Source organism: Astatotilapia calliptera, chromosome 18 (genome assembly GCF_900246225.1).
Source record: "Astatotilapia calliptera chromosome 18, fAstCal1.2, whole genome shotgun sequence".
NCBI lineage: Eukaryota > Metazoa > Chordata > Actinopteri > Cichliformes > Cichlidae > Astatotilapia > Astatotilapia calliptera.
The window spans coordinates 24,157,550-24,172,383 of NC_039319.1; the positions used below are offsets into that span (position 1 = coordinate 24,157,550).

The window sequence follows — 14,834 nt, forward strand, 5'->3', positions numbered from 1 at the left end:
GTTTACAGCAATACTTGCAGGATTGGTGACTTTTTCTTTTTCTCCAAAAAAATACTTTTACATTACCCATCACACTTGAATGGCTTATGATATCAGTGTTACTGCATTCCCCTAGTTTAGGGTCCAGTTCAGTCTATGTTGCTTACAGAAAATGCTGTTAATTGCTATACTTATAACTATAAATCATCTCAAAGCAGTCCTCTAAAAATAGACCCCCTCCTGTGTGTCGTGTTATCACTTGTCATCCCTTCTGCAGTTAGGAGAAATCTGTTTTCTGCTGGAACTAAATACCTCTCTAAGAAGGTGTGGAACCTGAGAGGCTGTGTTGAATCTAAAAGGCGTGCTGCTAGCCCAGAGAGGAGGGCGTGTTGGCTTCTGCAGACACGCGCAGCCCTGCTTGTGCTGCTGCCAGATGGGAAATCATGTTAAAATAAACTGGAAGACCAGTCATGATAAGATCATTACTCAAGGATTAAATGCGGATTAAATTTCGAAAAATTTGATGCTGTTATTTAAACTTTTTGACAAAGCAGGCTGTAAATGTGTCTGAAACAATTTGATGATGTGAGTACGATGATGTAAAACACCCTCTCTGCAGCAGCCCTGCAGAGACGCTCCAACCCCTGTGGTGGACAGTTGAAGGCCTGACTGTCCCAGCGTGTGTCCTGAGCGTGGTGCTCGCACAGCAGGCTGCAAGCAGAGCGTGACCAGAGGTCACAGGTGCCCCTCATTCACACTCCCAACACAACGCAGCTCCATCAGCATGTTGCCTTAAATCTGGCAACCCATCAACTGACCTGGGAGCCTGTCACCAAAAGACGGGGCCTCTCTTTGACAGCGTCACACAGTGGCACCTCTGAAGGCAAACACTCACACCATCCATAGTCATTTGACGGCTTCTGATTTCAAATCCATGGAATTTAAAGGGATTTGATCCTAACAGAGAAGCATTTAGATTAACTAAATTTAAGGAACTGAATTTAAATCTGAATTTCTTACTAAATGAACCAAATTAACACGTCTGCCACCCTGTCAAAAACATTAAACTCAACTTGTGCAAACGACTCAGTCGTGTTAAGTTCACGTCTCTGTTTTGGCAGAGCTGCAAGAAGATCGACGCTAAGGAGGACTAAAAGACAAAAATAGAGCTGCCCCCTCCTATCAGAGCATCCTTTGAGAACACCCTCGGAAAGACAAAAACAAAGACGGGCCCCTCGGTGGCTCAATGGCTCCTCTCTTTGTGACCCTCTCCATCTTCATAAAGGGCCTTTCCCCTTGTTTATCCAGGAAGAGGTTTTATGGCTGGGAGCGGGGGAGGACCATGCTGTCACTTTCACCGTGCTAAAGAAGGCTTATTGTTGGCTGTTCCCAAAGGTCCTGGTTTTAAAGGCTTTCTGACAACTCTTCAGGCAAAGCTGTGCCATTCAGATAAGACGAGCTCTGAGGTGCTGACAGGTTATCGCTGTGTATATGAGACAGACTCTGTGAAGGGGCTTTGGACAGAGCGGCTTCAATAGATCATGACTCCTGCTGGTGTCTGTGCCTTCATCTCATGTCTCGTCTTATTGTTGCTTATCTGCCGCCCCCCTCCCGAATCAAAACCCCACGTTGTTGCAGTTTCTCCAAAACGCCGTAAAGCATAGACTGGTAAACATGAAGACGGGTAGACCCTGCCCCTATTACTTAGCTCCATGATTGATGGCCTCCCCTCAAAATCAGAGTGGCAAAAGTGACAGGTTCCCTGCTTCTCACAACCGTCTCCCTCTGACACACACCGGAAACCTCCAGCGCCTCCACCTCTGTGGGTGAATCGCCTTACTATTGTTCTTAAGGTTGTTATGGTGTTGATGGGGGTCGAAGTAGTCACCAGTGGTTCACATCAAGGCTAATGAATAGATTATGCGCTCAATATCAATGGTGAATGAACAATACTCTTTGTCGCCACGCTCCAATTCATCACTTTTTGATTTAGCTGGTTGTTTTTGAAAATCTTAACAACCCAGAGGGGGGGAATTTAGGAAGAACGTCATGCAATAATAGTCCTTTAAAGTCAAATATCAGCTACATCAGATCAAAAGCAACAAAAACCCGACAGAACAAGCTTATGAAAGCCCACCATAATTCACATGTTTTTAATTTTGTCTATCTCTCTAATGTAACAAGAGCCTTTAATAAGAGTAACTTTCAGTTTACCCCCGAAGTTTGTGCTATTACACAGGAGTTTGCTGTTTCACCATGAGTTTGAGCAGAGCCAGAAATACAAATGCAACGTTGAAAAACAAGGACTTTATAGCAAATGGGTATACTGTTAGATTTAGCATATAATGAGCCACGCTGTTAGAGAGAACTCTCAGTAATCCAAGTGCCAAAGAGACCTGAAACAAAATACATGAGCGATGAATTCCACAGCCAGATATCATAGCCAGCACCAAAAAATGAAGCTCTTAAAGTGGAGGATGTGGTGCTAGAATGGTGTAAGAAACAGTTGTAAAAGTGATTGCAAAGTGTCTAAATTTGAAGGTATTAGGCAGAAATGTAATAAAGGTGAAATTCTGCTCGGCCCCGTAGTTACTGCGAGTCTTCAGTGAGACCGTCGTTTATGAGACTTTATTTGGTCACCTGAAGGCCTCAGGTTCCCCCCTGTGATGTGATCCCATCTGTCGTGAGGTTATTAACAGCAGCCTGTCCTCAGGTGTTGTTCCCAAAATTTTTAAGGATGCAAACAGTGCAACCACTAATAAAAAAAAAAACAACCTTGCCTTGATCCTACCCTGTTATCTAACTTTAGGTCTATTTCCAAGCTTCCTTTTCTTTAAAAAATTATGGAGAAAATTGTTCACAGTGTATTTGTGGCATTTTTAGTGAAACATGATGTTCTTGACGGTTTTCAATCTGGTTTTAAGTCTCTTCATAGCACGGGCAGCATGGTGGCACAGTGGTAAGCACTGTTGCCTCACAGAAAGAAGGTCCACCATCACGCCAGGGTTTTTCTGTGTGGAGTTTGCATCTCCCAGTGTTTGCGTGGGTTCTCTCCGGGTACACTGGCTTCCTCCCACAGTCCAAAGACATGCATTTAGTGGGGTTAGGTTAATTGGTAATTCAAAAATTTTCACAGGTGTGAACGTAAAATGGTTGTCTGTTTCTATGTGTTAGCCCTGCAACAGACTGGCGACCTGTCCAGAGTGTACCGCACGTCTCGCCCAGAGACAGCTGGGATAGGCGCCAGCCTCCCCGTGACCCTGACAAGGATAAGTGGAAGAGAATGGACGGATGGATGGATGGATGATGGATGATCCATGGAATCTGCACTGCTGGTGGTTTTTACTGACATCCTCCTGGCTACAGATGCAGGGGACTATCTGATGCTAGTTCTTCTAGACTTAACTGTCACTTCTGACACAGCGAATCTTAATATTTTAATGTCTTGTTTAGAGCTCAGGGTAGGCATTTGTGGCACTGTTCTGGAGTGGTTCCAATCCTTCCTTTCCAAGAGAACCTTAGACTACGTGATTTCAGATGTTCCTCTGCTCTTTTGTCTTGTGGGGTTCCGCAGGGCTCGATACTTGGGCCTCTGCTATTTTGTATATCTGCTGCCTCTTGCTTCTAATTTTAGCAAGTACAAAATTGCTCTCCATTGTTATGCAGATGATACTCAGGTTTATGTTCCCTAAAACAGAAGGATGCCTACTCCATGGAAACTTTAGCTGAGTGCCTTGAGGAATTAAAAACCTAAATGGTGCTAAACGTCCTAAATTTTGATCAAAAGAAGGCAGAGGTTATTGTGTTTGGGCCTAGCATCACTGGTGAGGCTTGTTCTGTCGACATAGGTCCAGTGGCTCAGTATGTAAAGCTTATTGTCAGAAGCATGATTTTTAGGATGGACAAGAATTTTAGATTGGACAGTCAAATCAGCGCATTGGTAAAATCTAGCTTCTTTCAGCTGAGACAGCTGGCTAAAATAAAAAAAACATTCTATCAAAAGATCATTTTGAAACAGTAATCCATGCCGTCATTATAACTCACTTGGATTACTGTAACTCTATATGTTGATTTTAGCCAGTCTTCCTTGTCTTGTCTGCAGATGGTGCAAGTACTCTTGGATGTGGAGGACACAGAGGAGCTGCTCAGAGGAGAAAGGGCTTTTGCTGTAGCGGCTCCCAAATCTTGTATCGTGCTGATGCTCTTATTTTGTGTAGTAATTTTAATTCAAATTATTTTTATATTTATTTACTTTTACTTATTTAAACTTTATTTAAGTTGTATTTCAGTGCTTTGTCCAGCACTTTGGTCAGTGGTTGCTGTTTTTAAAACGCTTTCTAAAAAAAGTTGGCTTGGTTTGGCAACAGCCTCAGGCCTCGATCTACTTATTCCATCTGCCATCCTAGTCCAAGGGACACTGTTGAACAACTGACGACAATAAGTGTCCTTAGTGGGTAGGTACGTACATCTGATTGTTTTCTCTGTTGTTTGGTGTTCACTTCTAATAAAAACATCTTTGAAAGGGTTTAAATGCAGTTACTAATTACATTGCATGATGCAGCATGACTGATTTATAGGTGGTTAAAAATGATAACTGCATTACATTTTCTTAACGCTTTTAGGATTCTCTTTCTCCTGTCACTCCCAACCAGTCCTGACAGATGCCTGTTCATCCCTGAACCTTGTCCTGCAGAAGGCTTCTTCCTGTTAAAATTGAATTTTTCCTTCCCACTGTCACCAGGTGCTTGCTCAAAGTGGATCCTTTGATTGTTGGGGTTTTCCCTGTATTGCTATTGGGTCTTTACCTTGTGGTCTTGAGGTGACTGCTGTTGTGATTTGGTGCTATGCAAATAAAACGGAATTGAACTGATAGGAATTGATGTGGCCTGCAACACAAGCAGTGGCCTGCAATCTGTGAAATCCACATTACATGTACAACTGCAAGTGAAAGTAAGTTTTTAATCAAAACCTGGAAACATGACTTGTCTGCATTGAATTCATAAAATAAACCAGGGAAAATAAACTGGCAATGTTTTAACAAACCCAAATGTGTGAAACACATATTGTTTTATAGGATCTTTGCTGCTGGAGGATGGAGCATAGAAGGTATTTCAGTGTCCGACCAAAAGTATAGAATGAAGTGCTGCTTGCAGGCATAATAAAACCAGCTGGGCACAAAACAAGGATAGCTATTTTTGAGGATGGGGGTCCAGAGGGCCATAGTTCCCGATTCATCCTTCATAAATGTAATGTGATGATAAGGAGCTTATAGCCTCTTGTTATCCTCCAATAGGGACTGACAAAACAAAGGGCAGTGTACCAGCATGCTAAAAGATTTCCATTCTAGTAACATCTCCCCGTCCACTTAACACCCACATCAGGTCAGCTGTTCTTAATTTGGTCAGCACCACCAATTAAGCTTCCATCCAGGGGTCTGGGTGCACTGAGGGGTAAATATTGACCCTTGTTTGTAAGCAAGGTTCACAGTTTGAGAGTGCAAAATGGCCCATTTGTGTTCGCGAGATGCTTAGGTCATCGCATTCACCCTTCTCGGCTGTGTGAGAGAGAGGACCTAATAGACACCTGCCCACATGATAGCAACTGGTGTTGGTTATCATTTCATGACAGACTAAACTCATTTAAATAAGGCTGAGAGACAAAAACCATAATCATGGTGTTTGAAGTACAAGTAAAAAATTTTTGTCCTCAACATTGAGTTCAGTGTTTCAGATCAGTTATAAAATTTTATTCAGCGACTCAGTGTGAAATTAGTTAACATTTTCCCATCAAAAAAAGTAAAGTCCCAAATTCTCGCCACAAGCACTGAGCCTCAGATGACCTCTGGTCTTTGTCCTGAGGACCCTGCCCTGCCCTCGCCACCTCCCTTCTCACTGACCAGTCTAAACTCTGTGGGAAACCATCTTCCCCAGTGCTTTGTGTTGTTTTGGACATTGTGCGCCTCACCGGATAATGTCTCCCTCCCCTCTGTTTCTCTTCTCTTCGATCTGAAGAGCTGCTGTGTGGAGTGTGGTGTCCGGTGCTAAATGCCCACTAAGCTGGATACAGAGATGAGATGTGACCATGGGTGGGGGAAAAGCAGCTTTTCATTCCTACTCATTGGGTTGCTCTCAAACACTGCTGCTGTAACTCTGCTGAGCAATTACCAGTGATGGATGCTGGCAGGTGATTTAGTGTTGATAACTACATTAACCTCTTCATTTCTTGTGGCAAAACTTAAACTCTACCAAAACTTCCCAGTATCCCAATAATAATTTTTAGGAGACCTGAATTCCAGGAAGTTTAAAAAAAAAAAAAAAAAAAAAAAAGGATTTTCTTTTATAGTAGCCTAAAAATGTGATCACTTGAATGATAAACTGAGGAGATCTTTAATCTCATCTCTGTGCACAAAGCTTCAGAGTATCAGTTCATTGTTTTAGTTTTTGTAAATTGCAGTTAATTTATCCTGCTCTCATTTTTAGGCTGCTTTCAGCTGTTTTATTTCAAGCATCCAGTTTTCAGTGCTGGGTTTCGTTATGTAGACACAACTCTGACCCACTAGTTCTTCATCAAGTCTTCATCTGTTAGTTTAGCCGCTAAACTCCAACATCTAGTGTCTACCTGTTGATTGGCAACATTTTGCTTTCAAAAGGCCACATCAATACCATGAAATGAATCAGTTAGATTTGACTTGATTTACTTCACAATATAATTCCTGCATAACTCTAAGTAACCTTAATTCCAAAGGAAACAGCCTCAAAAACATTCTTCAGCAACTGCACTGCTAACTGTGACACATCCTATTAGTTTCTTTTCTATTCATTTAAATGCCAGCACGCTCACTGAACAGAGATATGCATTTAACGACTTCCATATCTCTTTCTGCTCATTAGCTGTACTTTTAACATTAAATGTTCTGTTTTCAGACTTTGAGTCAAGTGAGGATTACCTCCAGCTTAAGGACAACCCTCCAAACTCTGGAAATAAGTATGCCACCACTTGAATTGGGATGTCAGTCACCTCAAAACGAGGACCCAATTGACCCCTTGGCATTTGACCCTTATTAACCACGGGTGAAAGTGCTGTATTCAAGGTGTAGCCATCTGTGTGCCTTGTTGCGCTGGGGCTCTCCTCCTCCCTCAATCTTTATTATCCCTCCCAGTGTGCAGCAGCAGTGAGATTGATCAGAGGATGGCTGCTTGATACCGACATACTTTTGAAGAACTGCAATGAATAGTCCACCCACTCCACAGCCAAGTAAAAACCTCAATATATGTGCGTGCCAAAGGCAGTGGTGAGATGTAATGCACACTGCAGCTTAAATGGTTGGGGTCACTTTGAAATATTCCTGTTTTTAAAAGAAAGAGAAGGAAATTTTTTTTGAAAAATAAATAATAATATTAAAGAAATGCTTTAAGTGAAAATGAATAATTACTCAAATCATACATCATAAATTCAGTACATAGTTTATGTACATAGACACAAAGAGGCCTGTTTTCAGTAAGATCGCCCCTGTGATCCAGTGGTATATTGCGTAACCTAAAGCAAGTTTATCAAGTTCATCTGGTGACTGATCTTTGGCTATTCTTTGGACAGTCTGTGGGCGTTTTGTGGGTGTGATCACTGTCTCTTCTAAGAAATGAAACCCGTTCTATGTGGGAAATTTCTGAAAACAGTGTAATATTTTGTCACTTCATCTCCACTGAATAGGCTGCACTTCTCTGAGCAATCAGATCACACAGAAATGCTGTAAATAGATCAGTTGGAACACTTGTAATCATTTTTTGTTATTGCAAATGAAAATAAATTGTCTTTTTCTTTTGAATATAAAAACATTTTTCAAGACTTTTGAGCAATAGTGTAAGTATATTCATTTAGCTGCTTTGCCCTTCTGCTCCACTGCAGAAAATTACTGCACTACTTACTGCCGGCTGCTATGATCATATTCTGATGATGATATTAGGTAAACAAGCCACAGTTAGCTTATGACATACACCGATCAGGCATAACATTATGAGCACTGACAGGTGAAGTGAATAACACTGATTATCTCTTCATCGTGGCAGCTGTTAGTGGGTGGGATATATTAAAGAGAAAGTGAAAATTTTGTCCTCAAGGTTTATGTGTTAGAAGCAAAAAAAATGAGCAAGTGTGAGGATTTGAGTGACAGAGTCATAGGTGCCCAAGGCTCAGTGATACACATGGGGAGCAATGGCTGTCATGTGTGGTCAGATCTACATACAAGCTAGTGTAGTCAAATTTCCCAAAAGTTCACTGTGTTAGCCCTGTGACAGCCCGGTGACCAGCTCATGGTGTAGCCTGCTGCGTGATCTGATATTTCTGGGTTGGTGTTGTTCTGACATTATCATAGCAATGTCAGTCCAGGATCAGCATTACAACTGACCATCAGTCATGTTGTCTGAGAATTGAGTTAGCATTAGCCAAAAAGTTAGCTACCGCTATTAAAAGCTATCCCTAGCAAACCAACATTGAGAAAGCTAAATTTGGCTGACAGCAAACCTAGCTTGATAATACATACCAGTATATGATATTGTATAAATTAATAAAGAACACACCTAGAATTGTTTCCATTTGTTCTAGAAGACAGTTTTATATAAACAAAGACATTCCCCCCCCTTTTTTATTCCACATTTCAAGCTGACAGACAACAATTGTTAGTTAGCTGCAAAGTCAGTCCTGGAGAAACTTATGATGATGATGATGCAGGAACAACACCGATACAGGGATATCAGATGGCCCTCACTTCATGGTAGTTCGTATGGTGATTTTTACACCACATGCCTTTCAAGACTCTTCATACAATTTCTATCCCTGATTTAAGGATTAATACATTTTCCTGCCTTGAAAATTCAATCCAGTAATTTCATGAAGCAAATATTACGTTTTACTCAATTATTTGTTCACAGGAAACTAACCTCAAACTTGCTGAAAACAAAAACATATTCATAACTACTCTGCACTGTGTCAGACTGTTCTGTTTGAGGGGACTAGCATTGGCAGTTTACACAGAGGAGAGAAGCACTGATGTCTACTGGAGTTTTAATCACAGGAAAAGCATGTGTTAGCAGATGACTGACAGCTCACTCATTGCTTCTTTGAGCAGTGACAGGATCTTTGGAAATTGAGTTGAACTTTGAACTTTTTTAAAAAAAAGGTTCATCCACCTTTCTTATCATTCAGTCACATTTATGTATACTAGTCAGCTGGTGAGTTAGAGGTTTGTTTAGAGTATTGACTCTGGCAGTCACTGAACATATAACGTGACTCTGAGTGTGAAACAATTTGCACCCAGAAAAAGTCTGAAAACTACTGAATGGGGCTCTCGATCAGTGTCTCGTTGCTACATTGTGAGGGTTCATGCTCATTTTTCACAATATGTTCCTTAATGTTGCCATCTTCCTTCTGAAACTGTACCTTCACTGTCAGTGGAGAACATATATCTACTTTACACTTTATGATCATGATGCCATTTGATGCTTGTAGGCTACAGGTGCTGAGATCTGGCATCTCATCTCTGGACAAATGACAGACCAGCTGATCCTTGTTGATGGACATGACCGCCCGTTTTTTCAAAAAGTTTGGGCTCTCACATACCACCCTGTCCAGCATCTCCATGGTTTTGCTGTTTTCCAACACCCAGTCATGCAGGTACCATATGTGGCAGTCACATTTCCAAGGGTTTCCATGCAGCCTCACGGTGTACTGCAGGATAAAATGGTCGAAAAGGTCCTCTGGGAGACTCTCCAGTTGGTTGTCAGACAGGTAGAGCTGCTGAATGAATTCCTGGCTCTTGAACAGTTTGGCATCCAAAGTGCTGAGATTGTTCTTTTGCAGGTAGATTGTCCTAATCTCAGACAGATCATTAAAGATTGTTTCGGGCAGTGAAGTGATCTGGTTTTCAGACAGGTCCAGGATCATCAGGGCTGTAACATTTCTAAAAATGTCTCCAGTAAGGTTGGAGAGCTGGTTAGAGGACAGGATGAGGTTGGTAAGTAAAGTCAGACTGCTTAGAGAGGACAGCTCAGTTAGTCTGTTGCCTTTTAGGTTCAGTTCCGACAAATTTGAGCCCTCAAATCCAAACACTTTATCGCTAAAGGTTGTAAGAAGGTTCCCACGGAGATTCAGCACCTGCAATTCAGTTAACACAGCAAAGATGCCATCATCAAGTTTTGTTATCATGTTCCCTTCCAGATGAAGCTCTGTCAGCTGAGAAACATTGTGAAATGTGTCAGATGTAAAATTGCTGAGGAGGTTGTTGTTCATTTTCAAGATCTCTAACTTTTCCAGACCACAAAAAGTTTCTTTTTTTACTCCCTCAAGCTTATTTTGGGACAAATCCAGGACACGCAGCTTTTGAAGGTTCAGGAAAAGAAACGCAGGTAGATCTGATATGACGTTGCCCTTCATTTGCAGAGTTTCTAGCTGTTTCAAGGAGTCAAACATACCAGGAAGCACCGTCTGGAACCTGTTGAAGTTGAGCAGCAGTTTAGTCAAATTTCCTTGCTTTGAAAAAGTTCCTAGAAATAAATGATCCAAGGGGTTCCCGCTGATCTCCAGTTCCTGAAGCTCAGTCAGATGTTCGAATGCCCGACAGTGAATACTTTTCAGTTGATTATCCAGGAAAATAAGCTTGGTGAGTTGAGGACTGCCCTCCAAAGTGTGAGAGAACAGGTACTGCACAGCCGTAGTCATTACAATAAAGTCCTTGACCTCCCTGGAAATATTCTTTGGTAAAGACGTCATTGTTGCATCAGCACATAGCACCTGGACCAGAGTGAAACACTGACATCGGTATGGACAAAACTCTCCGCTGCCTTTGTGGCAGAGAAGCAGCAGGAGCAGGATCAGACCCAAATTTCTGTCCATTTTTTACTGAAAAAAACAAACAAACCCAACAACAAAGAAAGAGGAAATTCAAAAAAGCTCAGACTTATGCACTGCAAACAAAAACCTCTGTGTTACAGCGATCGAGGAACACTGTGACAAGTTTCTCTGTGGGCTTGGAAGTCAGCTGACAAAAAGTGCAAACAACAACACAAGTATGGGTTAGGCAAGAAAAACCTTTGCCCGCTGGTCAGCTCCGGCCACAAAAAAAAAAGATTATCATGCAATTCAGCAAACCAGCAAAAGCAAATGTTTCTTCACGGAACAAATAAATCAGAGAGAAGTCGCACTGAGAAGATCATTCATGTGTGAAATAATGTAAGGAATCATACAATCAACTATGCTACTTCCTTCTTATTAAGATTTTAGGGTTAACGTTCCAAAGCTGGAGTACTCGGCTTTGATCTGCGGATAATTTGATAATAATTTGTATTTTATGGCATGTAAATATTCTGTTATTAGAATTAATGTTTGTATTGATAAGAAAAATGAATAAAAATCAACAGATAACTTATGGAGATTAGTGGTTTAATAAATGTGCACTTTGTCCCTTTTTTCATGTGTAAGCTGAATCAGAATAGGTAGAGTGCCAGTGGAGTGTATTTTGCTTTATTTTTTACAGTATTTCTATTTTTTTCACTAAATGAATTTCTGTATATTGCTTCAATTATAAAAATAAAGTGAAAACAAACAAACAAACAATGGGACAGATGATCACTGCTGCTCACAGTGCTCTTACTGACTGTTGTTACTTACTTTAGAAAAGATTTTATTGGAGTTCACTGCGTATGTGTGGGTTCATTTGGTTTTATTATTTGCAGAAGACCTTCACAGCCAGAAGGTGTCACCCTGCACCTCCTGACTTTAGCAGGAGTTGATGGCATTCGGGGATCCTCCCTCTCCTCCAGGTCATTCCTTAAAGATGCACAGGTGATTAGGCGCCTTTATTTGGGAGCAGGTCGCCAACACAAACCCACTGGGAACATCACTGAGCAACATTTTTTCACCTTTATATCTTTAAAAAACAACAACAACAACAACCAAAAAACTCCCCCAAAGAACTTTTGCCATTTTCATTTAAATTCTTATTTTAATTAATCAAACAATGGCAAACGCTGGAGTGCAGCTTCTCGGATTCATACTGGCCCTCATTGGCTGCTTTGGCGTCATCGCGGCCACAATCATGGTGCAGTGGAAAGCTTCAGCCTACGTTGGGGACAACATCATCACGGCTCAGGCGATGTATGAAGGGCTTTGGCAGACCTGTGCGAGTCAGAGCACCGGACAAGTTCAGTGTAAAGTGTATGACTCCCTCCTCCAGCTGCCAGGTACTGCTTTATATACATCGTGTTTTTACCTTTTGTGATATTTCTTCATTATTATTAAATGCTGATGACGGTCATAGCCAGAGAATAAGGGGTTTATGAGTAACACAGTGTCCAAAATCAAATACTTGTTCTATTTTTTGGGTGTGGAAGGGGGTAGTTAGCTGGGTGGGGAGCATGTCATGAGATAGTGAATGGTGCACATTCAAATAATACCCGAACAGTTACTTTCAATACCAATGCTAGAAGTTTAAGTAGAACTGTGGTTGTTCTATGAACAAAAAATATGTTTAAGTCTGTGGTCTTTCAAAGCCTCGAGGTCACTAAAGGGAGAGTGCACCTTTTTCCTTCTCCTTCTTAGACCTCCTGCATGCAAAGACATGTTGGTCAAATACCATAACCTACGTCATGAAAGAGACATGAAAGACAAAGTTTAAACTTCATGCTGTTAGTGTTGCAAATCAGTCAAGTGTAAACATTTTTACAAAAAAAACACAACTATCAGATTAAAAATAATCCCTTCGATGAACGTGTTTCTTTTCCTTTTTTTTTTTTACACTTTTACCCTTTTTTTCTGAAACACATTCATTCAGTGGAAGTTAAACAAGGATTGAGACAATGTGAGGAACACTGCACTACAAGCCCCGCAACAGAGAACTACACAGCAACACACAAAAGAATAGAACAAATAAAAACAAAAACATGAAAAACAAAAACTAAAGGATCAAATAGGCTGTGAGTGAGCTCTTCTATTCAGAATCATATTTATTTGTTAGAAGTACAATTTTTCTGGTGTGCACTTAAATGATTTATATGTTTTTGTGATAGGACAGTCTGCAATGTTTCTTGGGAGACGGGATTAGAAATCTGAAGGTAACACTTGATGGGGAGTCTTCATCCAGATGAGGAAGATGCAGTTTTGATCAGTTAAATTTAGATTCTCAGTAAGTTTGTAGCGTGACGCAAAAAAGACGCAATCTGGCTTAAAGGGTTGCCCTCGATTAGAAGAGAAAGGTAACAGAGGTGATGTGTGGTCTGTTGAGGATTGATTGTTAAAGAAAGAACAGTTAAACATGGACTAATAAAATGGCACTCGTGTAAAATTTTGTTTTCTGTGCTACTGCTGTGAAGTATCTCCCTGTTTGGAGGGATTTCAACTGTCTCTAACCACCCAGTTACTTCTTAGTGAAGTAAGCCTTGAGTGAAACCTGCTCTGACTAACGTACCCTCTCTGTGTCTGCAGGAAACGTACAGGGCACACGAGGGCTGATGGTGTCGTCCATCGTGCTGTGCTTCATTTCCATCCTGGTGGCAGTGATGGGTATGAAGTGCACTACGGTCATGAGCGACTCTCCAGAGCTGAAGGATAAGGTGGCCCTGAGTGGAGGGATTATCTTTATTCTTGCTGGTGAGAGTTAAATCATCTTTTTATGGGTTTTTTTAAAAAAGTGTAACATAGTACTTCTTTGTTTTTACCTGCATTCACAGCTACATTGGAACATCGTTTTAGAATGTGAGGTTTTGCATTCGAGATATGTCAAAGATAACACAACTGCGCAAGTAGTTACCTCTAAAATCCAACAATATAGAGAAGCTTTTGTGCTCGCAATTTTCCAGGTCTGCTTGCCCTGGCGGGAACTTCCTGGTTTGGCAGCAACATAGCAAAGGAATTCTACAATCCATTCACTCCGACTAACTCCAGGTGAGCATCTCCTCTGTCACACGAAACCCTCCACAATCCTTATCAGGTATCACTGAAGGTTTCTTTGGTGAATCCACAGACAGACATCAGATTAAAAAAAGTCTGTCTCTGTGACAGAGACCAAAAAAAGCTCAAGATTCAGCATTACAGCACACACAAAGGGAAATGAAAGAGTCCGGTCCCCGACAAAAATTCAGGCGCGTGAGCCGTGCAAACCCACAACATTTTCACACTTGGCACCAAAGAAATAGGTCTATTTCCTGAAATGTTTACCTGCTCCTTTGAGTTAGTGCCACATCGGCTCAAAGACAACACGTGTTGTTCTGACATTTTTTATGCATTTTTAAAAACACGTTCTGTTAAAATTCACAAAAAACATGCTACACACATAACAGCGTATTTACTTTGTGTTATTTCTTAAGAAATCCTTCTTTAAGAGTGGGTACTCTGACATGTAGCACCGACTAAGTTTAGTGGGGCAGACTTAACCTTTTTAGTACCCAAATTTAAATGCTATGGTATATATATATATATATATATATATATATATATATATATATATATATATATATATATATATATATATATATATATATATATATATATATAATAATATATATTATATAATATATATAATTATATATTAATAATATATATAATATATATATAATATATATATAATATATATATAATATAATATTATAATATATATTAATAATAATATATATATATATACATAATATTATAATATATATATATACATATATATATATACATATATATATACATATAATATACTAAAATATAAATACATAATATACATAATATATACATATAAATAACATTATACATACACATACATATCTTATATTTATAAATATTAATTTAATTTTCTTATTATTAATATATACTTATATATATATATA

The 14,834-nt window shown here is 40.1% G+C and overlaps 2 protein-coding genes across 2 annotated transcripts; one reads left to right on the forward strand and one right to left on the reverse strand.

Annotated features, from left to right (window-relative positions):
* Window positions 1–8,561: 8,561 nt before the first annotated feature.
* On the reverse strand, window positions 8,562–10,996 carry LOC113010596 (carboxypeptidase N subunit 2). The gene has a single exon (XM_026149737.1). The coding sequence runs from the start codon at window positions 10,861–10,863 to the stop codon at window positions 9,304–9,306; it is 1,560 nt and encodes a 519-aa protein (XP_026005522.1). The 5' UTR covers window positions 10,864–10,996; the 3' UTR covers window positions 8,562–9,303.
* A 124-nt stretch (window positions 10,997–11,120) lies between these two features.
* cldn1 (claudin 1) lies at window positions 11,121–14,405 on the forward strand. The gene is made up of 4 exons (XM_026149843.1): window positions 11,121–11,199; window positions 11,703–12,209; window positions 13,450–13,614; window positions 13,824–14,405. The coding sequence occupies exons 2-4, from the start codon at window positions 11,987–11,989 to the stop codon at window positions 13,910–13,912; spliced, it is 477 nt and encodes a 158-aa protein (XP_026005628.1). The 5' UTR covers window positions 11,121–11,199; window positions 11,703–11,986; the 3' UTR covers window positions 13,913–14,405.
* The last annotated feature ends 429 nt before the right edge of the window (window positions 14,406–14,834 follow it).